Source organism: Felis catus, chromosome A1, assembly GCF_018350175.1.
Source record: "Felis catus isolate Fca126 chromosome A1, F.catus_Fca126_mat1.0, whole genome shotgun sequence".
NCBI lineage: Eukaryota > Metazoa > Chordata > Mammalia > Carnivora > Felidae > Felis > Felis catus.
The window spans coordinates 174,355,811-174,383,059 of NC_058368.1; the positions used below are offsets into that span (position 1 = coordinate 174,355,811).

General features: G+C 46.4%; 1 protein-coding gene across 6 annotated transcripts in view; it reads right to left on the reverse strand.

The window, feature by feature from the left end:
• Nucleotides 1-27,107, reverse strand: part of SFXN1 (sideroflexin 1) — a 40,521-nt gene extending 13,414 nt beyond the window's left edge. Inside the window, exons 1-9 of one of the 6 annotated variants that reach the window (XM_045035229.1) lie at nucleotides 22,904-24,228; nucleotides 20,551-20,663; nucleotides 13,736-13,910; nucleotides 7,143-7,313; nucleotides 6,303-6,401; nucleotides 4,928-5,003; nucleotides 4,322-4,407; nucleotides 3,239-3,366; nucleotides 1,303-1,352 (exon numbers count right to left, since the gene is read on the reverse strand). In XM_045035229.1, the coding sequence (XP_044891164.1) occupies nucleotides 1,303-1,352; nucleotides 3,239-3,366; nucleotides 4,322-4,407; nucleotides 4,928-5,003; nucleotides 6,303-6,401; nucleotides 7,143-7,313; nucleotides 13,736-13,910; nucleotides 20,551-20,584 (819 nt within the window). In that variant the 5' untranslated portion in view covers nucleotides 20,585-20,663; nucleotides 22,904-24,228. Of the gene's footprint in view, nucleotides 1-1,302; nucleotides 1,353-3,238; nucleotides 3,367-4,321; nucleotides 4,408-4,927; nucleotides 5,004-6,302; nucleotides 6,402-7,142; nucleotides 7,314-13,735; nucleotides 13,911-20,550; nucleotides 20,664-22,903; nucleotides 24,234-25,641; nucleotides 26,883-26,987 lie in introns of those variants that run through there. The other 5 variants (XM_019838657.3, XM_023259452.2, XM_011285368.4 and 2 more) reach the window with 5 other exon arrangements.
• Nucleotides 27,108-27,249: the final 142 nt, after the last annotated feature.

Below are 27,249 nucleotides of genomic sequence, written 5' to 3' on the forward strand. Positions count from 1 at the left end.
TTTTGGTCTATACCGATAGCTTTACTGCTTAAATACATACATACACATATATAGACAGATATAGATAGATGTCTATATCTATATATATTAGAACTGTTTTGTATCTGGGGACAGTTCAATGGCTACAGGGCCACCATGACACGCTATTGTACAATTCATACTGACGTGCAAGACTGCTGTGGGAGGGTGCTCAGGGAATACAACTCTTTCATGTGCCCACAGCTCCCAAGAAAGAATACGAGAGAAGGTGCTGGAGAGAGGGTCCCCTTTCCCTAACATGGGGTTGGTGCAGGGACAGGCCACAGCCTGGGTACGTGGGTCAAATGAGGCACTCGACGTTACTGTCTCCTCACGGCATACTTTCTGGTTTCCTTCTCTAAGAACATAATTGTATCGCAAGTGTTTATGAAGTGTTCACTTAGTGGTGACTGTAGCTTTCCTCCTGGGGCCCGTTAGAATTCTCCTAATCGTGAGATTAGGATTAGGAAACCACTCAGGAAGTGTTTGGCCTGTGAACTAGGTCCTTTTCCAAAGCTTTATCGTGTCTCTTCGATGTTACATTTCTGTTTCTAAGACCCAAAACGATTCACCCCAAGACAGCTGCGGTCTTCCCCACAAGACACTTGTTCCTTCAGCAAGGAGCCTGCCTCCTTTCTCCTGGTAGATGTAACAAAGCCACTTTCCAAACCGCATGAGCCACGAGTCACCCGATTCTACCATATCCCAATTGTTAAAGCACCGGAAAATGAAGACGATGCGTGAACACTATTGCTTTAAACCGCGGATGCTACAAACAGCAGTGTAGGAGCATCGAGAGTCCTCGGTCACAGTTTCATCCTGTGATGTTTTCAGACCTTGAAGGGAGGTGGCTGAGAGACTAATGAATTACTAGATATGATCACCAAAGAAAAATACACGGGGCACTATATTCAGGGTTCAACAAAGCTACTACTCCAAATGACGTTTCCATTTCCGGTAGTCGGCATAGTGACCTATCAACACATCACCCCAAATTCACACCATGTCTTCATTATCACCTAGCTAGGCATCCCAGTGATGACGAGGATGAGTGTCTCACTCATCCCGAGGGTGTGACCTCTCGAGAAGTGAGCAGCCACCTTCCATGTATGAAAGCTTTTTCAAATATCTGAGATCACAAGTAAAATGTTCCTCGAAACATCTTTTTAGTTACGTAAGTGCCCAAGTGCCAACGGCCTTCAAACTCTTTACTCGCTGTGTAGGAAATATTCTGCACAGTTTGAAATCCGAAAGGGTTGAGGCAGAGATAGAAGTGGGGCTTACCTTTAGGAAGGCTTTCTTCTCCAAAGTGTTCATGATAAATGGAGGGATGGCTGCAAGTAAAGACAGATCCACCTAAGTCTTAATATTTATTTTCAGCTTACGTTTTTTTCAACAATTTCACAAAACACTTATGTCACTTTTAGGCTATTTTCACTGGCACAGTGCAATTATTTGCAGTAATTCTTTAAAATACTTTAGTATTTAAAAAAGATTTTAAAAATAATGTGATGGTCTTTACCAGCCAGAAAATTTTATAATCTTGAAGGGAACTTTAGATTTTACTTTAAGTATGCAATAGTACACATATCAGGAACTTTTTTCTCCTGTGTTAATAAAACACATGCAACCTCCCCCAGGCATCCATCCCACGTGGGGGGAGAAAAAAGAGAAAAAAGAAAAAAAGATTCCTGCCTTGAGTGACCCTAGAAAAGTTACCTAACTTCTCTGAGCCTCCGCTTTCTGTTTTCCTCATTGATAAAGTGGAGAAAATTCTATCAAACTGGCTGTGACGGTCAGACACAATGATGCACATAAAACTTCGGGGAGTGGTAGTTCATTTATTATTTACTCACAATTTCCGTCAGACTAAACTGTCACGTCAACCACTTCAATATGGCAATTACCTCTATAGATTTCACTGGGAAAGAAAGATTGTGTTTCTCCTCTGGGGACCAAATAATGTTTAAAATAACCAAGCCTCTAGAAATAGATCTGTTGGGCTGGCTGAACTCCAAAGGGGAGCCTTGTATTTCAAAATGAGAAAGAATAAAACTAAAATCAAACACAGATACGGGACAGAAGCAGGAGTTGCAAGCTTGATTTTGGCAAATCTGGAAATCCGGGCTCAGCGGGCGCGTTGGGGAGGGCGCCGCGGCCCCTCGTAGGTTGGGGACAGTGTGTTGGTGCCAGACTCGGGGGGACTCTTGGCCTGTTTCAGGACTGCGGTTTCCACAGTGCACCCACCTCCAGAGCATACACTGCTGTCTCGTGAGGGTGCCACGAGGGTGCCTCTGTTGAATGAATTAATGGTGGCGAAATCGGATAATCCCAATTGGCTGGGATGCCACTACCATGTTCCTCAGAGTTTTCCTTCAGGCCCTTTTCTTCTTCAACTTTTGCTGCCTACTCCTACTTATCCCCTGATGAGATTCACAATGACAAAATGAACTTAAAGACAACAAAATATACTAGTGGGACAACCTGACAGCAGTTGATTAAGTAAGTAGGCTTCCCCTGAGAGCCTGGTTAATAGCCAAGTGCTTTCTGCATTCAGTTTACATGATGAAATTAATCATACGAGTTTCCATTTGCTGCTGTAAACAGCACTAGACCTTCCAGACCATCTGGTTTCTGAGTAAGTCTGAGAATCTTCTCTCGGCCTTTGGTCTGAGGGTAGCTCTAGAAAGCCCTAGGAGTGGCCCAGAGTTTCTCAGAGGAGCTAAACACAATGCAGATTGTGGCTGGCGCTTGTGTTGACTCCAAGCCCTGCGAACAAAACTGAGTAGAAGCTTGGTGCACATCTTAAGAGCTGCTCTAACCATCCCGACTTGGTGTGTGTTCTAAAGGGTCTCCAACTGATACAAATCAACCTCCAGCAGAAATTATTCTGATTCAAGAACTTTTCGAAGTTTCTTTTTAAGAGTGAAGAAAATCAAATTCTTTGCCTTCAGGTTCTCATAACCCATACTGTCACCGCCCAGGTCCACACCTGTCCCCAACACTGGTCTGCTGTGGTGGGCCAGCTTCCCGGCCAGTCTCCCCCACCATCCCACCACCACCGCTGGCTCCCTCTGGCCTCCACACGGCACCCACAGCACCCCCACAGCGCCAGGCGTCGTGCAGCAAAAGCCTAAGAAAGATGACCCCACGCCCCTGCCCAAACTGCCCCGTGGCCCCTCAGACTACAGTCAGGCCTCGCTGACTGAGAGCTACTAACCCATGCCCGGGGCTGCCATGAGGATCCTGGAGACGACCACCTGTGTGATGGCCTGTTTTGCAGCATTGGCCGACTCGCCCAAGCGGTTCCCATTCTCGTCTGTGACGGGAATGCCGACTTTGAGTTCCCTGCCGAGCAAAACACACGCAAAGAGGTTCACAGACGCCCTCTCGTGAAAAGGCTGGAAACAGCACTGTGCTGTGGAAGATCAAGTCCCCACTTAAGCCAACTAGCCACTCAGGTGTCATTTTTGGCACTAAGGGGCCTGTTTTCAAATACCACGGACAAGTTGTATGACGGGCACAAAAGTAAAATAACACTAGCGAACTCCATTACAGAAAGTATCTCGTTTTTAGTAACAATAGGACTCAAAGGGCAAGTATGCTAACTTAAAGATAAAGCTAATTCCTATGCTCACGTGCAAACCTGAGCAACTCTCCAAATGAGAGACACATATATGATATGTGCCATCACTAACCTAACTGCCTAGACTGACGTAGGACTCGTTAGTACGTGGCACTACTGGGTATTTAACTCTAGTTACTAACACTAAAAGTACAGCTCCTATTTGTTACCCTTCCTCGTTATCCATTCCAAACTGCTTTTCCTTGTCCTTTCTTCTCTCCTAATTTTTTGCCAGTGCTATAAAATACTTTCAAAAATAGACATGAATATTATTTTAAAGCCAAGAAGATGGTTCTGGGCTGTGGTGGGGGAGAACCTATTTTAGAGAATACATTTTCAGTGCAGAGACCTTCTCTGCCTAGCCCTAGCACAAACATTATGTTAGCTTGAGATCCTCGTTTTAAACGTTTTACTACACAGAAGCAGAAAGAATATTCTATCCCTCCACATGTCCACAGCCTACTTTAGTAACTAGCAGGTCATGGCTAAGCTTGCTTCATTAATGGACCCATCTCCGCGCCCGTGACGGATTATGCTGAAGCAAACCCCACGTCTCCCGTAGTCTCCCGTAATTCCGTCTGCAAAGATTAACATGAACTTGTAATAAAAGTTCCGACAAAACTAATTATTCCAAGCGGTCAAGCACCAGTCCTTTCGACGACTGCACGTGGATCTTACCTTTGCCTCATTAACGGGATATTAATGCAATTAGCAGCAGCTACCGCAGCAAAGGGAACAAAACGTCCTATGAGTGGTGAGACGTGCTGCAGAAAAGAGAATTCCAAAAGCATTACCTTACTCTGCCCGGATGACTAAATGCAAACACTTATTTCTCCCTGAAAACCACTAAAAACCCAGAGCCTTCTTTGCACGGTCGCTCAGGCCAGGAGTACTTTCAAAACTCGTGGCCTGGTGGTGTCCATCTATTTCCCGCATGGGCGCACTTCTGGGACACGTGACAGCTTAGCCTGGCTGACGGACTGAGGGGCTTTGGAGTCGCAGAGTCTGGAGTCCACGTACTGGCATCCCTACCTCTCCGGAGGTGTGGGCGCAGGCACGTTCTTCTGCACACAGCCTCTAGCGGGCAGTTAGGGTCAGGGGACATTGGGCACAGTGCCAGGGACAGACCAGGGGCTTGGCAGATGGTGTGGGTGACGGCACTTCCCAAGCTCATTGGAAGACACAACTGGACCTGAACTATTCTAGGAAATAACTGAGAGGCTTGGAGCCAGGCAGGTGAGAAGAAATTCAGAAGCTCTGCTACAGATATGAGAATCTGGGTACCTTGGTCAATGCATTGAGTCCCAGAGCTGTTGCTACGGCTCCAGTTGTGGCGGAAACATAAGCTGTTCCCAATTCACTGAAAAGAAAGAGAAAGAACAGTGCGTAAGAAAGGAGGGCCATCAGGAAACTTGGGCTCGCCGTTTTCTAAAGAAATGAGGGAAGATGTGAAAGAGTGTGACTAAGAGCGGAGAGCCCCCAAAACACACCCGCTATCGGTCTACACATAGAAACGCTGAAGGGGAGCAGGCGGACCCCGGAGAAGGGGCACCCCTAGCACACAAGCCGACTGCCACGTACGACGAGCGGCCACAGGGAGCCGGTTCCAGGGTGGGACGCAGGGGCTGTGCGTGCACGACGCCACAGTGCGGGGTGGAGGGAGGAGCAGCCGGGTCTGCGTGTTGGCAGCACGGCTGCTCAAGCGAAAGATACTTCCCCAGTATAAACATAGACACCGAAAGCAAACCTGCGCCGCTGTCGTTCTTAAAACGATAGAACCTGTCGTATGGAACTACTGAAAGTCCCGTCCTCGACAGGCAACCAAGCACAGCGCTTTTCTCTCACTTTAAAAGAAATTTTAGTTCAAAGGGTTGGAAGAAACGAAGGTGTGATAAACACTGCTGGTGGCGGATTTCCACAGCCTTTGTTCCATTTGGGGAAAGAAGACCGTGTGGACCGTCAGAAGCCATTTGAAGTGATGCGACGAAAAAGAAAACACTTTGAAGTGTTGTACAAGTTGAGCTAAAAGCTGTGGTTAGCTAATCACTTCAGGACATTGAAACAGTTGTTTACAGGACTGGCTCTGTAGATGATTTATTTTAAAGACAAATCCTGGGGCACCTGAATGGCTCAGTCGGTTAAGCATCTGACTTCAGCTCGGGTCATGATCTCCTGGTTCATGAGTTCGAGCCCCGCGTCGGGCTCTGTGCTGACAGCTCGGAGCCTGGAGCCTGCTTCGGATTCTGTGTCTCCCTCGCTCTCTGCCCCTCCCCCCGCTCATGCTCTGTCTCTCTCTAAAATAAATAATAAAAACATCAGTAAAACCCCAGAAAGACAAATCCTGTATGAGAGTCCCCCTGATTTCCGCAGAGATCGCACTACTGAGCCTGCTACTTTGGACACTGCTATCTGGTCACAGGCTCAGGATAGGTGGGGGCTGTCTAAACTTGCCACAGGCGTTCTGCAGGGGGAGCTCGAGGGTGTGGGAGACAAACCCACCTACCAGCACCACTAACAGCACCAGCCCTGAGAAGGGAGGAGAAGAAACACTACTGAAAACTATGCCCCGTGATATTCCGAACAGTATCAACAATTCGTATGGCACTGAATCAAGGGCACGCTGGAGAAGTCAGGGAACAGTTAACTCTTACAGTCTTACTTTACAGTGAGGGGAGCGTCTCCACTTCTGTTGGTGTAATTGACCACGGCATTGAAGGACTGGTTAATCCACTGCCAGAACAGCACCGCCGGCGTGGTCCTAAAATAGAGCGATCCATCACATACCGGCCATCGCCTGTGACCTAGCCGCTGTGCAGAACAGAAAATGTGAACACCAGTAACCAGAGGGGAGATGGACTGCGGAAGGAGGACGCTAGGGCAGAGACCGTGCATTCTGGGTCGAGGGCTTCGGACCTGTACGGCGGGGCAGATGCTCGCCCTCTGGTTCTCAGCTCCCTCGTTCTTTAGATACGAGTAACACCAAGCTCAAAGGGTTACAGTGAGGAGCAAGTTATCTTCCTTACATTTTATCTTAAATCTGTAAAGAGCCTGGCATACATACAGTAGGCACTCAACAAATGTCAGGTTCCTTCTCTTGGGGAAAAAAGAAGCCATTTGTAGGCAAAGTAGCCCTGATGCCTCCTGACCAACCACATGCACAAGCCTAAGTGTCCACGTCTACAGCTGCACCTACACTGTTTGTCATATGAACGGATTCAAAAGAGAATCTGCTTAGAGCGTTTTTTAATTTTCTTCCCTCCATCTCATTTTCTTTTGGGTCTAAGATTTAGGGAAACATTCAGTCTCCTTTTGAACAACGAAGAGAATACTATTTATTTAGCACAGGGAAAAGTTAAACAACCCCCTAGAGTTACAACATCTATATGAAGTGGAACTCAACGTGAAATGATATTTCTTTCAATAAAACTATTCACATCCAAAACTGTACTTGAAGCTTCTGTGATGTAAAATGAACTGCTGTCACATTTCCAGAACTTACCTATAAAACGTCATCATACAACCTGTGATGGTCATGTTCATTGGAACCTGAGCTGACATTCTGCCTATCAAAATCATCTTTTCACCAGTGTCGGGATGAAAAGCTGAATCATAGATGTATTTTGCTCTCCATAACTCATTTTCTGTGAGACCAGGAGGAACAATTCCTTGCCTAGGGAAACAAGAAATAACAAGGGAAATTTCATCTTAATTATCTCACCAGTGCTCTAGAGATGTGTAGCTAGAAAGTTCTTGAGTTTCCGCTTACCTGAAACAACCGTGCCTGCAAGTTACTAAGTGAAATTTTAGTAACACAAAAGACAGTAAACACAATGTACATTTCACACCCGTATATCTCAAATCGTCTGTAATTTTGAAAAACAAAAATTTACCTTATATCTTGAAGTACTCAACTCTGAAATATCCTTTGTTTTAAATGACGTATTTAAAAATGTATCTTGAGGGGCGCCTGGGTGGCTCAGTCGGTTAAGCGTCCGACTCTTGATCTTGGCTCAGGTCATGATCTCACAGTTTGCGAGTTCAAACCCCATGTCGGGCCCTGCACTGACAGTACAGAGCCTGCTTGGGATTCTGTCTCTCCCTTCCCTGTTCTCCCCCCTCTCTGTCTCTCTCTCTCAAAATAAATAAGTAAAATTTTTAATAAAATTAAATAAATAAAAATGTATCTTTAACTTTGCAAACTCTAAAATATTTTTAACCAACTAGACAAAAGCCGTGGCAATCAAGAACATTAATATTTATTTATTTATTTATTTATTTATTTTTAAATTTTTTTTATTTATTTTTGAGACAGAGCATGAGCAGAGGAGGGGAAGAGAGAGAGGGAGACACAGAACCCGAAGCAGGCTCCAGGCTCTGAGCTGTCGGCACACAGCCCGATGCAGGGCCCAAACCCACAAACCGCGAGATCGTGACCTGAGACAAAGTCGGACTCTTAACCGACTGAGCCACCCAGGCGCCCCATTAATTTATTTTTAAACCTACAGTTTGAAACCCTAGGTTAGAAAGGCTTATGGTCTTGTTATCAAAGAAACGCATGTTCGTTGCTAAACATTTAGAAAACGCAGAAATTCATTACTGCAAAAAAAACCACTCAAGCCTGTAACTACTCATTCCCACCGACACTGTTGTGGTAAACGTGCTGCCAGTGTCTTGCAGGACCTGAATAGGCTACTTAGGACCTTTACAAAACACCAGACCCACTGCTTTATGACCACCTTTTTAAAACAAGAAGTATTTTGTAAACATTTCTCTGGATCTTTCTTCTTCTATATCATCTATACTGGGTTGAATTCATATCCACCCAGAACCTCAGAATGTGACCCTATTCAGAATCAGGGTCTCTGCAGATGTAACAATTAAAATGAGGTCATGCTGAATTAGGGTGGGCCCTAAATCCAATGACTGGGGCCCTCAGAAGAGCCATGTGCAGACAAAGATGGCGGTCCCATGGTGGCAGAGGCAGAGATTGGAATAATGTAGCTGCAAGTCAAGGAACATCAAGGAAGGCCTCAGGCCACCAGAAGCTGCATGAGGGGAAGAAAGATTCTCCCCTAGATCCTTCTCAGAGAGACGGAGATGGCTCTCCCCACACCTTGACTTCAGACTTCTAGCTTCCAGAACTGCAACAGAATAAATACATTTCTGTTGTTTCAAGCCACTCAGCTTGTGGTAGTTGGTTACAGCCGCCTGCCTTAGGAAACTAACACATCATCCTTTCAAATGCTACAGCATTCCACTGAATCTCAGATAGCAGATTATCCCAATCCCTTATTGTTGGACATTTTAATTGCTGCTAATCTTTTCATTTGTAAAGGATGAGGAAGTTAATCTTCTTATAAATAAATCTTTTCTGCATCCAAGATTATTTAGAAACGAGTACATTTGCTGTGGCAAAAGTTATATGAAACATTGAGACTCTAAATATGCCTTTCATCCTTTTCTTTACTTGACTGTTTTTTTTATTATCAGTGGCAGCAGCAACCTCACTGTTTAAGCAACTCACATGTACACTTAACACACTGTGGTTGATCTGGTTAGTTGTGTTACCGGCTGCCCAGAACATGTTTATCTTTATGTGGTCAGGTAGGAACAAATACCTAGAAAGGCCTGACCCACTGCAAGGTTGTACAAACATTCACCTCTACGTCCTATACTTTCAACATTGTTTTGTTGTTGTTGTTGTCAATGAAGTTTTTAGTTTATTTGGAATTTATCTTCAGTTATGAAAATGTGAAATTTGCTTAATTTTGCTTTCCCCCTGGCTGGTCTACCGTGCTAACACCAAGATTTACATGTTACAGTCATCATCTGCTGACATCCTGTGAATGCCAGGCTTGGTTTTGGGGCTTTCTGTGCAGTTCCCACTATCTACACCTTGTGGGGCCGATCCCCACCCTTTTACAGACAGTCCATTTTATGCCTGGTAAGAACAGAGGTCTCTCCTACCATGACTCCTCATTTTCCCTTTCAAAAGTCCCTGAATTATACTCATTATTCTTCCAGACAATGCTTAGAATTATTCTGTCAGTTTTGGGGGCGCCTGGGTGGCTGAGTGGGTTGAGTGTCTGACTTTGGCTCAGGTCATGATCTCGCCCTTTGTGAGTTCGAGCCCCGTGTCGGGCTCTGTGCTGACAGCTCAGAGCCCGGAGCCTACTTCAGATTCTGTCTCTCTCTCTCTCTGCCCCTCCCCGACTTGTGCACACACGCATGTGCGATCTCTCTTTCTCTCTCTCAAAAAAATTAGTAACTACTAAAAAAAATTAAAAAGAACTATTTTGTCATTTTTCAATATTGATTTACTTATTTTAGAGAGAAAGAGTGGGGGGAAGGGGCTGAGAGAGAGGGTGAGAGAAAAACCCAAGCAGGGTCCAGCACAGAGCCTGATGTGGGACTTCATCTCATGAACTGTGAAATCATGACCTGAGCCGAAACCAAGAGTTGGGATGCTCAGCCGAATGAGCCACCCAGGTGCCCCTATTTTGCCAATTTTATATGTGAACACAATTGTATTTGGATTGAAACTCTGTTCAGACTGACTGCATGTTTCTCCAGTTACTCAAAGGCTTCTCTTAATGACCCTCTGTGGTCGTCTAACTTCTTAACGCCTCCGGGTAAGTATATGCCCAGATGTTTCATATACAGGTATATACGTGTTTTGGTCTTAGGAATGATATTAAAAAATATTGTCTTATTATTGCTGGTATACGGCAAACTATTGACTCTTTGGGTGTAGCCCACTCATATTCTCTTATTTGTTCCACTAGCTTTTTAGTTGATTGGTAAGAATATCGGAAGGAAGGAAGGAAGGAAGGAAGGAAGGAAGGAAGGAAGGAAGGAAGAGGGAGAGAGAGAGGGAGGGAGGAAGGGAGAGTGGGAAGGAGGAAGGGAGGAAGGGAAAAAAGAAATTGTCTCATGTTTTTAGATCTCTACATCTTTTTTTATTATTTTTTTTAATGTTTATTTATTTTGGAGAGAGAGAAAGACAGAGCATAAGTGGGGAGGGGCAGAGAGGGAGACACAGAATCTGAAGCAGGCTCCAGGCTCTGAGCTGTCAGCACAGAGCCTGATGCAGGGCTCAAACTCACGGACCCCGAGATCATGACCCGAAGCAAAGTTGGACACTCAACCGACTGAGTCACCCAGGCGCCCTTTATTTATTGAAGCAATCTCTGCATCCAACACAGGGCTTGAACTCAGGACCCTGAGATTAAGAATCACATGCTCCACTGACTGACCTGGCCAGGTGCCCCTCTTCCTCCTTTTTTTATGTTTACTTAGTTAGAGCTTCTAGAAAAATACTATACAATAGTGAAGATACAAGCATCCCTGACTTGCCCCTGACTTTAGAGAGAATGCCTTCTAGTGCAGGATTTTTAGGAGTGTTCTCCTGGATGTAAAAAGGGCCCACGTTCAAGTTTGAGAAAAAGGATTCAACAGCTTTCTTTAGTCCAAGACTTCATGGAATATTTAAAAAGTCAATGGGATAGGACATCCTCAAGAATGGCATGCAGGGGCATGCCTGGCTGGCTCCACAGGTAGAACGTGCAACACTTGATCTGGGGGTTGTAAGCTTGAGCCCCATGTTGGGTTTGGAGATTACTTAAAATCTTAAAAAACAAAAAAAATGGGATGTAAACTTACTCAAATTTGACTACGGAATGGGATGTAAACTTACTCAAATTTGACTACGGAAGCCACCTTGTCTCTCCCTCTCTGGGTGTCTCTCTCCTTCTCTTGGTCTCTGGTGTCGGGGGGAAATATTCCACAGGATTGCTTTTCTGCAGAACTGTCTGGGAAGTTCAGTTCTCCTGTTTCATCATTTAGTGCGATACTGGCTGCTACTGTGGAATCTGTGTTTCTTACCATATTAAAGACACACTGTACCTTATTCCCAGCTGAGAAATTACTTTCTGAGAAACACATGGATAATTTCACCTTCTTTTGGGCATCTATCAAGATGTGACTTTCCTGCTTTGGTGTGATAGATTATAGTGACAGATGCTCTAAAGTAAATCATCTTTTTTATTCCTGGAATAAACCCTACCTGTTCAGGTTTTAACGTAAGGCTGGATGTGATGTGCCAGGATTTTATTTCGGAGTTTTGCCTTATGAATTTGTAAGATGGGCCACTGCTTTCTTTCAGCACACTTCTGTCATTTACAGTACCAGGGTTGCACATGAATTGGGAAGAATCTCCTTTTTTTCAGGAAATTACATCAGCTTTATTAAGGTATAATTTAAACGCAATAAAAGTCACCCATTTTAAACGTACGATTTGATGAGTTTTGGAAAATGTACACAGTGGTGTGGCCACCTCCAGAATCATGGTATGGAATGTTTTCATCTCCCCAAAAGTTCCTTCCGTTCCTTTCTGCCACTTCCTGGCAACCCCCAGTCAGCTTCCACCTTTTCCTCTGTATCAGAACTGGCAAACTACAGCCCATGGCCTGCTTCTGAATGGTTTGTGTGCTAAGAGTGGTTTGTACGTTTTTAGACAGTTGTTAAAAAAAAAAAGGCAGCGTGCTTGGGAGGCCCAGTCAGTTAAGTATCTGACTCGTGGTTTCGTTTCAGGTCGTGATCTCGTGGTTTCGTGAGTTCGAGCCCCACATCAGGCTCTGTGCTGACAGCGCAGAACATGTTTGGGATTCTCTCTCTTTCCCTCTCTCTCTGTCCCTCCTCACTCAGGCTCTGTCCCTCCCTCTCAAAATAAATAAATAAATGTTAAAAAAAAAAGCAAAACAACACAGAAGAATATGCAAGAGAGAATATGCAGACTGTATGGCCCGCAAAGCTGGAAATATTTACCACCTGGCCCTCTGTGGGAAAGGTGGGCCACCCCACACCCTTCACCGCTGGAAGAGCACCCCGGTTCGCTCCCCACGTCTTTGTTTCTACTCTCTCACCGAGCCAGCTCCGTCATTAACGCCCTGCCACTGCCTCCCGGGAAGCTTCATCATGCTCTTACAAAGAACTGTTAGCTTCTTTGCAATGTGTTTGTGCCCTTTCAACCCCTGTCTTTTCCTCTCCACCTCTCCTCTTTTTATGGCGCTTGGTCCAGATTCATAGGACACCTGCTTTTCTGAATTCCTGACTGTGCTTCTGCTGTCCTCCCTGCCTTGTTCTTCAGTACTTTCGTATATGCTTCCAGGACTGCTGTCCGGCTATTCTCTCTTTACGCACAAGCACGTGCTAAGATCCGGCCAGCCTCAGAGCTGGTCACAGAGTTTACAGGCTGCCCTTGGTTCCTTCCCCAACCACCCACGTGACCAACCATCAAACTCCCGCCTTGTGTATGCGGCTCGTGGCCCGAGTGCCCACTGCTCCGATTCTCAGCTTCCGGTGGACTCCCCCCGAGAGCAGGAGTCTGTAAACTACTGTTTCTGGCTTGTCTGCCTTACTAGCTAAGAGTGGCTTTTAAGTTTTTAAAAGGATTGTTTAAGAAACAACAACAACGCAAACGCCAAACTAAGAAAAACAGGCGACAGAAACCCTTTGTGGCCCACAAAGCCCAAGATATTCTTATGTGGTCTTCGATGGAGACAGGTGTGACCACTGCCTTACTAGAGCATCTGTCTTCTCTGACCTCACGACCGACTCTTTGAGTTGATGAACTGCAGCCCAAACCTACAAACCTGCCACCGGCATCTTTCCATCTGAGCTCCTGCCTGTGGGGTTTATTCACTGAGGTTCCAGCTCAGAAGCAACCAACCTACCCTAATTCTTAACAACTTGTTTTCTACACGATGCTGTCTCCATCTGGAGACAGAAAGATACACAGGGGGCTACAGATGCTGGGGTGTACTTAAGAGGAGGAGGCAGAGCGCTGGGAGAGGGGACCTCACAGATTGGTACTTAGGAGCTGGAGGGATGGCTGTCTTATTTCCAGGTTACTGTGAACCCTGGATATCTGCATTCAGGCTCAGCATAAAACAGGATAAGCTGTGTGTTCCTATTTCCTCTACTTTTTGGTTAAAAAGAAAGTTGTAAAATCACTAAGTGAAGGTTTAGAGATAATAGGTCACGTGACGACCTATTACTATAGTCACCAAAAAGCATAGCCGTTAACGTTACCTGTAATCATGCACCACTCTTCTAGCATTCTCTAGTTGTTCGTTGCTTAACAGAATATTCCTGGGGTCTGTCACAGTGAAGAAATGATTGGCTCGTCCAACAAAGGTGCTTTGATCCCATCGAGGTTCCTTGATGTTAATGTTTGCTGGAAGTTCTCCAGACATCGTCCTGGACTCTGCAGAGGGTCAAAAAGACAAGTCTAGTCAAGGCTTACAATGTTCCAACACGTTTTACAAACTTAGAGTCACATCAGCCTTCAGGCAAAGATTTATGTACATTCCTATTTACAAAAATAACTTGGCTATAACTGGCAGAAGGATCATCTACATCCAAAGCTTACTTTGTCCATAAATCCCACCTGATCTTAGCCAAATTTCACTAATTTCCCACATATTTCTCTTTATAAACACATAGTATCTCATCACTCCTTAACTTTTGGAAGCCTAGAAATACTCTAGAAAAAAAGAAATATAAAAAGTCAAAATTAACATCAGCAGTAACAGGGTCTGAAGTTTGAAACCCCTTTTCTCAAACTACTACTGCACTCTGGTCTATTAAATTTGTTGTTTCTACCAGTAGAAGTGACTAATTATGCAAAAAAGGGTTAAGTAAATGCTAAACATCCTACAATTAGAACAAGATTCAGATTCAGGCAGGCTTGTTGAGCATATAAGAAGCCACCAATCAAAAAGACAAGTTATGTTCTTCAATCTAACATAGTGGAAAAAGCACAGTGACACAATCCCATGAATAAGACTAAAACTGTAGCATTTAGTGTAGTTTCTGGCTAAGGACCATTACTATTTTCCCCAAAGTAAATAATTTCTTTCTCTGAGTGATACGCACTTATTTTTAAAACTGCACTGTATTATTAAAATGCATGCTTATCGTAGTATTCTGAATAATGTAAGCTTATTGGAGAAAACACAGAAGAAACAAAACCTCTGCTAATTTAGCCACACTGAAATAAACATCTTTAATGTTTTGGTAATTCCTTGCAGGCATTTTTTTATACATATTATCATATAAATAAAAAAATAAAGTTGATATCATACTCTGTATTTTAATTTCCTCTTTTTTTTTTTTTTTGTTTTGTGCTTATTTCATGAGCATTTCCCACGGCACTAAATATTCATTTTGGGTACATAACAACACCTTTAATGTTTAAGTTATTTCCAGTTTTTCACCATGATAAATCATGTTGTATCCTTGTCTCTGATCTCTTCAAAGCTGGTGATCTCCTTAGGCTTGATCTCTGCATGACATTAGCAGATTGAAGGACTGGATCACTATGAAGGCTTCAAACCATTGCTTTTGTATTCCTGTCTCCCTCCCCTACATTTCTAATACCAGTTCGAATAGCAGCTTTCTTCTCCAGGTGCTTCACAAGCTCTTAGGTACGGTAAGATGCCAGGTGCAGACGCTAGGCACTCTGGTCACTGGGCTTTATCAAACTCTCAATACGTATCACAGCCCACCGGATCAAAAGCGAACGTGTTAGGACAACAGACGTGAGAAATCTAGTGCGTGTGACATAGCCGGTCAGGAAGAGTGAGAAGGTAAAAATCAGGTCGGCTGTTCATAAAGCCAGCTGGACTAGCAAACACAGATGAAGCCAACTGCAAAGTTAATGGGAAACCATACTTCTCCCAAGGTCACGATGCAGCTGTAAAGTGTCATAACACTGTCCCCTTCTTTGAGTGACCACTGCTTTCTTATCTCACCCAGACACCTTGTTTTCTATAATCACAAACTGTTAGAAACTTTGCTATTGGAAATCCAACAGAAAGAATGAAACATTCCACTCTTCACAAAGAAAAGGAGCCTGCCAGTATCCAAAATCTATAAAGACCTCACCAAACCGAAAAAGACCTCACCACACCTGAAAAACAAACAATCCAGTGAAGAAATGGGCAAAAGACATGAATAGACACTTCTTTAAAGACATCAAGATGGCCACCAGGCACATGAAAAGATGCTCAACGTCACTCCTCACCAGGGAAATACAAATCAAAACCACACTGAGATACCACCTCACACCAGAGTGGCTAAAATGAACAAATCAGGAGACTATACATGCTAGAGAAGATGTGGAGAAACGGGAACCCTCTTGCACTGTTGGTGGGAATGCAAACTGGTGCAGCAGCTCTGGACAACAGTGTGGAGGTTCCTCAAAAGATTAAAAAATAGCACTGCTAGGAATTTACCCAAGGGATACAGGAGTGCTGATGCATAGGGGCACTTGTACCCCAATGTTTACAGCAGCACTTTCAACAATAGCCAAATTATGCAAAGAGCCTAAATGTCCATCAACTGATGAATGGATACAGAAATTGTGGTTTATATACACAACGGAATACTACTTGGCAATGAAAAAGAATGAAATATGGCCTTTTGGAGCAACATGGATGAAACTGGAGAGTGTCACACTAAGTGAAATAAGTCATACAGAGAAAGACAGATACCATATGTTTTCACTCTTATGTGGATCCTGAGAAACTTAACAGAAGACCATGGGGGTGGGGAAGGGGAAAAAAAAAGTTAGAGAGGGAGGGAGGCAAACCATAAAAGACTCTTAAAAACTGAGAATAAACTGAGGGTTGATGGGGGGTGGGAGGGAGGGGAAAGTGGGTGATGGGCATTGAGGAGGGCACCTGTTGGGATGAGCACTGGGTGCTGTATGGAAACCGATTTGACAATAAACTTCATATTAAAAAAAAGGAAAGAAAAGAAAAGGAGCCTGGATTCCCAGCCTAGGTGTGGAGTTTATCACAGAGTTTCTGGACACGACATTCCACAAATTTTTAACGCTGTAATTTCCAAGGAAACAGGGCAGTGGGACCACTTCAGGGTCTAGACCTTAACACGCAGCCCTGGTTGAAGCCAATCAAAATACTGTTTCACTGAACTTCATCTAAAGTCCATTGTTCTCCAAGATGCTCTATAAGATTTATCTCCTCCTTTGTTGGTTCCTCTGGTGTGTGGTCTCCCTCAATGCAAGAAGCCAATGAACGGGACTTTGTTGACTACAGCTTTGTCCCTGCTGGGTTTTGGCTGACTGGGCTATGGTAAGAGAAAACGTCTTAAATTTCAACCTAGAACACATCAAAATCAAGGGCTATGTAGTACACATCAAAGAGTTGTGCCACTGTTATGAGAAATGTCTAAATTATGAATTCGAATACATCAAATGTGTTACTTACAAAACATACACAAAGCAAAACAAAAACTCCAATTCACACCCAGGAGAGCAGTAGCTTCCAGACTTGTCTGCTGAGACACCTTCATGCCCCGCAGGGAGTGGAGGGGATTCAGCAGGTGGGGCTACAGCGAAGGATGTTGACAAGGAGTGACCAGCATGAGGAAAAGCAGGACAGGGTGGTGTCCTAGAAAATAGGCCAAGTGAATCCCTTGGTAGTCCAGCTGGCCAAAATGAAGAACACCTTGGTAGGTGGTTACTCCCATTTGGGAACGTGAAGACGGGAGAATACAGCCCTCTGAGGAGCCAGTCTAGGGGGAGGGGAACACTGCAGAACTCTGCACGTTCTAAAAACTCTCAGCAATGGTGGCTGCAAGTAGGGAGAGATGGTACACACACGTTAAGTGTTCCTCCTTAGGGAACGGTTTGTCCCCGCAAAGGCAATTACTATCTCCTGTCTAGAGATTCTGACCCAGTAGGCCTAGCAGAAGGCCAGGCATGAGATTTTTTTTTTTTTTTTTTTACATTTATTTGTTTTTGAGAGACAGAGAGACACAGAGCCCAAGTTGGGGAGGGGCAGAGAGAGAAGGAGACACAGAATCCGAAGCAGGCTCCAGGCTCTGAGCTGTCAGCACAGAGCCCGATGCAGGGTTCGGACCCATGAACCGTGAGACCATGCTCTGAGCCGAAGTTGGACGCTTAACCGACTGAACTACCCAGGGGCCCCTGACCTGCCATTTTTAACTGCACCACACAGATGAGGAGACGGAGGCCCAGAGGCTGCAAATAACTTGCCCGGGTTGTGTGACTGGTGCTGGTGGCTGAAGACAAGCTGGACAGCCCAAAGCAGGACGGCACTCCTGGGCACTGGTCTGCCAGCTCTCTCTACTCTACTCTATCGCTCTCATTTAGCTATTTTTCCCCTCAAAGTACATCAATTAACGCCTGCACAGAACTGGTATCTTGGAGGCCCTCCTTTTTTGTTTAAATACTAGCATGTCTACGGACACTATGAAGTTCTGCACTACAAGGACCCTGTGGTGACCCTAGAACATGTGAGCAAGAAGCAAGCTGTGGAGGCCTTCTTTGCCTAAAGGAGGAGTCCTTCTTTAGGCAAAGGAAAAGGGGAGAGATGGAAGAAAGGAACCCCAACACGTCTGGAGTTTCTATTACATGCCAGGAACTGGGCTAGATGCTAGCCTAAGAGTGCCAGCTCCTGCTATGCGCCATGGCAGAAGAGTCTACCTCAGCTCTCCTGACAGCGTGCTCGACGAGGAGGAAAGCAAGATTCTGAGACGCTACTCACAACTAATCCTCACCTACCCGGCAAGGGAGCTAGGAGGCTGATCTTCAGACTCCCGGCCAAGCCCACCCAAACCCCAACCCTGAAAGCTTTTAGTGATGCGCCCTGTAAGGACCTGTGGTAGGCAGAATGATGCCCCTCCCCAACATGTGCACGTCTTAGCCGCACGCACGGTCACCTTCTGTGACCAAGGGACTCTGCTGCTGTGACTAAGGCAGGGCTCTTGAGACTGGGAACCACCGGGGCTTACTCAGGTGGGTCTGATACGATCACAAGAGCCCCCACGAAAGAAAGAGGAGGGCAGGTGAGGCAGAGCCGGAAGAACAGATGTGAGACGAGCAGAGACTGGGGTGACGTGAGGCGGTGAGCCAAGGCACATGGGCAGCTCCTGGAAGCTGCAAAAGTCAAAGAGCCTCCAGAAGTAACACAGACTCATTTTAGACCACCGGACTCCAGAACTATCAAATAATGTGCTGGTTTACAAATATTAATTTTGTCGTGGTCTGTTATAGTGGCGAAAGGAAACTAATACAGCACCGTTCTCCCTACTTAGAAAGGATTTCAAATAGCACTGTACATTGGCATAAGAAATACCAATTAGCCTTCATAACCTGTCTCTGCCCCCCCATGCATTTCAAAAACATGAAGCCTCATCAGGAATGTCATATTAACACGCTTACCAAGACAGCTGGTCTCAAACCAGGTAAATTTTTAATTAACTGTGATGCCCATGTTTCAATTAGACAAGCCTTTTTCACACATGAACCTTCAAGCACACTTCCACTTTCTCAACTTTAAACAAATCAACCAGTGTCTAGAATCAGGAGTTCCACTTTGGGGATTTTTGTTTTTTTTTTTTTTTTTTCCTTTTCAAAAATGTATTTCCTAGTCCACATTAAAAATCAGTAGCGCCATGGGGCACCTGGGTGGCTCAGTCGGTTAAGCGTCTGACTTCAGCTCAGGCCATGATCTCACAGTCCGTGAGTTCGAGCCCCATGTCAGCTCTGCACGGACAGCTCAGAGCCTGGAGTTTGCTTCAGATCCTGTGTCTCCCTCTCTCTCTGCCCCTCCCCTGCTCATGCTCTGTTTCTCTCTCAAAAATAAAATAAAAACATAAAAAATAGGGGGGGAGCCAGGAGTGGTCCCGCCACTGCCCTGGGATACTTGTCTCCCCTCCTGTCCACGCCCGGGCCTGGGTGCTCTGACTGCAGACCAGACAGCAGCACTTTGTGCACCGAGCCAGGGTGCTGGGGGCTGCAGGCTGAGGGGGCACCAAGGTGCTGCTGGGGACCCCTCTCATCATTACCCCAGGCACGCTGCATTTTGTACCTGGAGCTGGCTAAGGGAGGGGACTGAGACCCATCTGGGCCTCTGATCACGCAGCCATCTCCAGGGTGAATGAGCCAGCGTGGCCTCTGCCACCACGCGGGGGTCTCTGAGGCATGCCCCCTTTCTGCCTGCTTGCTGGGCCATGACTGGGCCTGACCGCTTGGTCAAACCACCACGTCTTGGGTGCCCACTGACTGGCAGATGGCACTGGCCCCCACATACTGGGTACTGACCAGCTGTTTGCGCTGGAGGGTTGGGGGTGCCCCCATTGGGCACCTCTGTAGGGAGGAAGCCGAGTCCCCAGGGGTGGGAGGAGAAGGAATGAGCTTGGTTTCCTCACAGTCTGGTTCACCCATAAAATGAGCAGTCATCTGAAGGTCTGGGGTTCCTGGGCTAGCTCCCTCACCCTGACTGGCTTGAAACTGGTCCAAGATCAGACACCTTTTTAGAGAGATGTCCTCACACACAGCTGAGCACATGGTTCTGACAGTTTTTCATGAACAACGGATGCTGACAGTTTTATGACAGATACTCATCAACTAGGAATTTCTGCAGAGAACACCGGAGGAAGTCATCACGATGTACAACCTTGTGATACTGGTGGCGGAGGAATGATCAAGAAGCCAAGATGGTTCAGAAGAAAGTTTCAGAGAACAAGATGTACATCTCTGGACTGCCAAAGCAGCACGGATAAGGAAAAATGCAATACCTTAAAGGGATGCCTGCACGGGACGCCAAAGAATGTGTTCAAGAATGCGTGAGTTTACCGGCTTTATCACACCTGAAGCGAATGAAAGAGTCATCTCGAGACTCAGAAGACAGCAGTGGGGAGGATGTCCCCTTCGCACGTCTACCTGAGGCCTTCACAGTTACGCGGAACTGCTGAAATACCTTCAGAAATGATGCCACGGAGAGAGAGACAGGACTGTGGAACATCACAGCCACGGAGGCAGTAAGTGAAGACCTCCCTCAGCAGGAACTTACGAGCCAGTTCCCGGCCACTGTGACAACTGCACATGCCCAACAGCAAAATGTTACGGTTTACACAACACCATCTTGGCACACTTCTGACGTTCAACAGACTCAGCTTGCACGATCTGAAATGATGGAATAGGGGTTGCTGAGGAGGGAAGGAGGCTGTGAAGAGTCCAGAACAGAGATATTACGGGGAAACGGCTGGTGAAGGTGACCTCTTTATATGTTTAAGTAGCCGTAAGGAGCTTCCTGAAGCCTGACCAAATGAGGTATGAACTCTTACTCAACAATCTTTTCCATGAGGGGTGCCTGGCTGGCTCAGTCAGTTGAGCGTCTGACTCTTGACTTCAGCTCAGGTCATGATCCCAGGGGGTTGTGGGATTGAGCCCCGCGTCGGGCTCTGCACTAAGCATAGAGCCTGCTTAAGATTCATTCTCTCTCTCTCTCTCTCTCTCTCTCTCTCTCTCTCTCTCTCCTTCTGCTCCTCTCCTCAGCTCATGTGCTCTCTCTCTCTCTTAAAAAATACATACATACAGGGGCACCTGGGTGGCTTAGTCAGTTAAGCATCCGACTCTTGGTTTCGGCTCAGGTCATGATCTCACGGTTTGTGAGTTTGAGCCCCACACCTGACTCTGTGCAGGCGGTGTGGAGCCTGCTTGGGATCTTCCCTCTCTCCCTCTCTCTCTGACTCTCCCCCGCTTGTGCTCTCTTTGTCTCTCTCAAAATAAATAAGTTAATTAAATAAGCAATTGAATAATAATTAAAAAAATATACAGACAGACATACTTTATAAGTTTTCTGTGGATGACTGACATCACTTTGCAATTAAAAGAAAGCCAAAGCTTTATCACTTAGAGACAAAATCACTTGGAATGAACTCAGGATGTGGCTATCTGGCACCATTAATAATTAGAGAATTAGACTGCATTTAAATGACATTTCCAAAGAGATTATTTTACAAATTATATATGTTGATTCATTAATTAACCCCTGAGAGGGGACAGAAATAATCTCTTAGGAGGAAACTGTCAGAATTCAAACCCTCGGCTAAGGGTTTGCATAAATATAGTATCAGGGAGCTTCATCAAAATAAATTTCTCCAAGCCTTTTTATTCATTAATTCACAAACAAAATTACTTGATATATTCAGTATCCACTGAAGGCCTCCCTTGTACCCAACACCAGCTTGGTCTTGCGTTTGGAAAGACCCAATATATACTGTGAACAGTAGTTGAAAAACAAACATTTTAATGATCACAACCTAAATTTCCCCCCAAAAACCTGCAGACATCCTTCGTACACAGAGCTTATTATGCATGGACATCGCCCAACTCTGCCGATAAAGTCTTTAACTGAGTTATCAGATCACAAATCTTGCTGAGTGACTCTGGTATCCAAATCTGTACATAATTCTCAAGAATATCCGTTATATGGAGTAAGCCTGCTCTGAAGTACACAATGACTAAGTCACAGACTCCATAAGCTTTTAAAGCCAGAGTGGCATGACAAAGTTCCTCTACTCATAACACAGGACTACATTATCTATCATAGGCCTACTGGCAATGTTAATGAACTCCATCTCCTTCCAAGTCATTATTCAAATTACATCACAATCTTCATGAACAATTCTGGGAGGGCATTTCTGTTAGATGTCACACAGTCAGTGCACAGCTATACAAAGGCGAAAACCACCCCCCGGTTCCTAGAACCAGGACCACCTTCTACTACATATAAGCCTTCACGGCTGCTAAAGTCTGCACCAATTAGGCAATGGTGATCCGTTTGGTTTCCATCCGTCTGGTTGTACTTAACCAACTGTCTTATAACTTGGGATCCCTGAATGGAAGGTATAGTGGTTAGGAGACTGTGTTTGTGGAGGCAGCAGATCTGAGTTCAAATCCCAGTTCCACCAATGACTCTGCGACCTTGTATGCATTAGCCCACTGTTCCAAGTTTCTGGATCTTTATGCATGAAACTGGGATATTACCTAATAACCACCACTAATATTTAACAACCATCTGTTCTAAGAGCTTTCCTTAGATTACCAACTCTTCTAACCCTCACAACAGTTCAGTTTCCTGAGCTAACTTGCTCAAGTGCGTAGGGGCGTTGGAACGTTAACCTAAGTCCTCTGGCTCCTCCAGAACCCTGCTCCTGGGAGAAGCGGTCGTAACCAGGATAGCATTTCCCCGGAGATTCCGATTCAGTAGAGCTGTGGATGGGGCCTCGGAAATAGATTTGTAAGAAGGACACCAGGGGAATCCTATGATTAGGTGAGTTTGGTAAACACCATGGGAAGAAGATAAAAAATAATAAATAAATAATGACCAAATGCCCTCCCAGTTAAGGGAAGATGCTTACCCTTTTGGAGGGCCAGTGTAGACGTTTAGATGACTCCCTGGCCGTTAATACTGGTTGCTGGGTCTGTTCTTTCTGGCTGGTTCCTGATGAGAGTAGCTTCCTGCCCTATGGCCTGGTCCTGCGAGCACTTACCCTGACAGTGCATGGAATCAGAACGGGACTGGACCAAATGCACTGTGGACTAGAGTCCTGATTCTGTCACTTCCTTTGTAGGCATGTCACTGGGTGACTCACTTCACATCTCTGAGCCTCAATATTATCATCTATAGAATGGAGGTAAGAGGTGGCTCATAGAGCAAGCTGAGGTACACAAGAGAGCTTTAAACCTTTATTAATTGTAAAATGCTAAATAAAGGTAGGAAACATTTCTAACAAGCCAGTTTCCTGTGAGTGGATGTCCTCACTGGCTGAAGTCCTGCCCATAAATACAGTCACTGGCAATGGTGGCGGTGATGGGGTTGGGGGAGAAACGGACTGGAGCTTGGCTGCCTGAAGATGATGATCGAAAATGTCTATCAAAAATAACTTCCCTCCAAGATAAACTTTGTTTCAAACTTTTAGCTACATGCCAAGAAAATACTTAAATACTGGAAAAAAATTTTTTGCCAAAACTTTGCAGGAAACAAGTTAGCAGAGAATATGCTTTTTATCAGGGACTTAGTAACAAAGACCTTTAACCCTGGCTAAAGATTAACGATGAAAATTAAATTATTAAACTGTACCCTTGCTGTTGATTAAAACAACTGCAGTTTGAAAGAGGTAAGAAAGCCCAGTTGCTCTGGTTTAGTTAGGGCCAGGCAGGTGTGAAACACCCCGTCAAAGTCACTGTCTGGGCGATGTGACTGAGTGCCCACTATGCCAGATGCTAGGCTTTCCGGGATTATTCGATGCCAAAGCCTCATTTCTGTTCTCCAAGAAAACGTCCCCAGTTTTGTAGAGTTGCTCAGAAAAATCAAGTTCCACACCCAAGATGGCACAACCTGGAATCAATGCTTCTGTCTGACTTTCCACCACGTTTCTGACCCCGGGGGGCCCACAGGTGATGTGCCTGCCAGGGGCAATCACCCTAACTCAAGAAGCCTAAACAGCACATTTACTAATTTGTTTGGGCTGGTCGTCCAGGCACAGGGTTCCTTTCTCGAGGGTGTGGCCACACAGGAGATCAAATTACAGACCAGAAAGTTGAATCCTGTGCAAAGAACTAGATTCCTTCAAAGCGCATTTCCACTCATCAATGGCTTTCTGTTGCACACTCTCCTCTATTCCAGGGGGCTTTTCTAGAACCGAGGGAAGACATGGAGAATTAACGCCTTCTGCCTATCTCCCTGTCAGCACCCTCCCTGCCCCCTACTTCCCACCCCACAATGCAGATCCCACTCTTGGATTAACTTTAAAACATCCCAGTGACAATACAATCATCAGTCATATTCCAGCAGTCAAGATCAACTTTGGGTATGGGTTTCTTAATCAATTTCTTAGGATGGGGTGAAGTTCTCATCCATTTTCTTTCTTTTTTTTAATGCTATTGGTTTCTACTTGAGATGGTGGCATCAGCCTATACAAATGTTAACATACTATTTTAGACATATTCAGTTGAATATTTTACCACCCGCTTTAAAGAATCAAATCATGGGGGCGCCTGGGTGGCTCAGTCGGTTAAGCGTCCGACTTCAGCTCAGGTCGTGATCTTGCGGTCCGCGGGTTCGAGCCCCGCGTCGGGCTCTGTGCTGACAGCTCGGAGCCTGGAGCCCGTTTCTGATTCTGTGTCTCCCTCTCTCTCTGCCCCTTTCCCCGTTCGCGCTCTCTCTCTGCCTTTCAAAAATGAATAAATGTTAAAAAAATTAAAAAAAAAAGAATCAAATCATGTTATAGATACTGTACCTGAAAATATGTGACAAAGTAACAGTTAACTAAAATGTCAATAACTTTGAACTTTGTATAATTACATACAGGTTTGATACTTACTTTAATTTTTCACTTTCCAGGTAAGTCAGCCTTTTTTTTTTTTTTTATTTGATTACTGCTACCGATGTCTTACCTTTAACCTCATACAAAAGGTCGGTTCCACCCATGATTATACTCCAACTAAATACATCTGACCACTGCCTGCATAGGAGGATGGACGTAGATGCCACCCGTATTTTTATTCTAAGGCACTGGAGGGCAAAGAAGTTGGACGATGGACCGATTCGTAAGGTCACTGCTGCTCTGGTCGTCCTCTAAGATTTCTGCCCAGGAAGCGAAGAGGGGGAGGGATGTGTCCTCCCTGTTGGCATCTTCCTACATCCATCTGCATGAGATTTCATGAGACTTCTACAGAGCATTAAGAGCACTCTAAATATACGACCACCTCTTAAGTCCAGCCAGACTTTGCTTTGCTATGCAGGTTCCTCTCTGACAACTACACCAGATACTGTCCCTTTTCTGAAGGCCCACAGGGCTTAAAAGCCTGCACCCTCAATCTAACCCTTGAGGGCATACTCAGAGCAATTATACGTAGGGCTAAGACAGGATCTGATAGATCTTCCCTTCCAAACAAACACTGTCATTTTTGCAAGCTGGACACCTGCAGTCCTAGGGAGAAAGGACCTGCTAGAGGCCCCAGAACTTCTTGGTAGAGCCTCCACGCATCTTTTCAAAGAGATCCCCCCCCCCCCCCCCCCCCCGCCAATCCTGTATACCTTGTATGTCAAGTCTGACTCCAGCACCGTTAAGAGTCGCAGAGCCTCCTTATTTACCTGCATACCCACCTCCCACCTATTGCAATGCCTGGAAGCAGCTCAGCGAACCGGGGATAGACCAAGGAAGAGAAAAGCAAGAGGCACCCGAGTCAAAATCTAGAAGGCGAGGGAGAAGAGAGATTATGAGTTTGAGAGAAGTACAAACAAAATGCAGTGGGGGTTCAGAAGGCAGCTGTCCATGAGGTGGTTAAGTGCTTAGGCTCCGAAGTCACTCGGAGGTAGGCACTGTCATTCAGGCACCCAACGCATATTCATTGAGGGTCTACCTGGTACAGGAGATTGCTGGATGTAGGTAGGGACAGATAGGTGAGCACGACAAACAGGCCCTGATCACAAGATGAGAGAAGAAAACGAGCAAGTAAACACAGTTAATTCCAACTGGTGACAAATGCTATTGAAGAAAACCCACAGGGGTAACCTAACAAAGAATGGATGCGTGAGGGGCCAATTTTAGACAACACAGTCATGGGCAGGTAACACTTTAGCTGAGACGTGGCCTTGCTCTACAGATGGCCAACTGTGCGACCTTGCGCTGGTTACTTAACCTCTCTGAGTACCAGCTTCCTCATCTGGATCATGGACAACACCACCAAGCACCTCACGGGGCTGAAAGAATGTAAAAGTAAATGGACCGAAAGAAATCACTGCACAAGCTTAGCAGATACCGTGGTTGTCATTCCGGGGAGGTTGGAGACCCGTGACACGTGGGAAAGATCAAGAGGGCATGGAGATGCAAGGTGGGGCCGGGACCACTCGCTCCCCTCTTTCCTGCAAGATCGCGAGTTCTAGGGCAGGGGCCGGGTGGTCTCTAACCCGATCAAGGAGCCCTGCTCTGCGCCGGGAGGAGAAACCAAGAGCTAAGAGTGTGGGGACATGAGGGTAGGGTCGGTAACACCTGGTCACCAGGCAATCACTCGCGCCCGTAGCGCGGTGGCCTGTCCCCGCGGCAGCCATTTTGGGTGTCCTCACCGCGGGGAGTCTGGTCACGCGGCCGAGCACAGCGTGGCAGGGCGCGTGCGGGCGTGGATGGGTGAGCCCCTTCCCGTCCGGGGCAAGACCGCACTCCACCGCCGGGGCTCAGGGGGCCTCGGGGACAGGTCGGGCTGCTGCAGGTGGGGGGCGGCCAGACAGCGGGAGGGCAGGGGTCCCCAAGGTGCCGGGACCCCTGGCCCGGGAGTCCCCGGCACGGCGCGGGGGTTCCCGACCTCCGGCCCGGAGGGGGAGGGGGGTCTCCGCGCAACCCGCCTGCCGGCCCGCGCCGCTCCGCCCCTGCCCGCGCCCCTCCGCCGGGCTCCCCGCGCGCTTCCCACCCACCCCGGCTCGGCCCGACGCCCGCAACTCACCGCTCCCCGCCACCCGCCGCCCGCGCCGCCGGCACTCCCCGCTCAGCGCTGCCCGCGCCGCCACCGGAAGCGATTCTCCCGCCAGGGCGGCCCCGCGCGCCGCCGCCGCCCCGCGCGCGCCCTCGGAGCGCGTCCCCGTGCGGAGCCAGGCGGCCGCGTGGAGCCCCGGACCCGCCCCCGACTCGCCGCGCCGTCCGCCTGGCCTCGCGCTGCGTCTGGCGCGCTCCCTCGTGCCCGCGCTCTCGCTTCTGGCCCCTCCCCG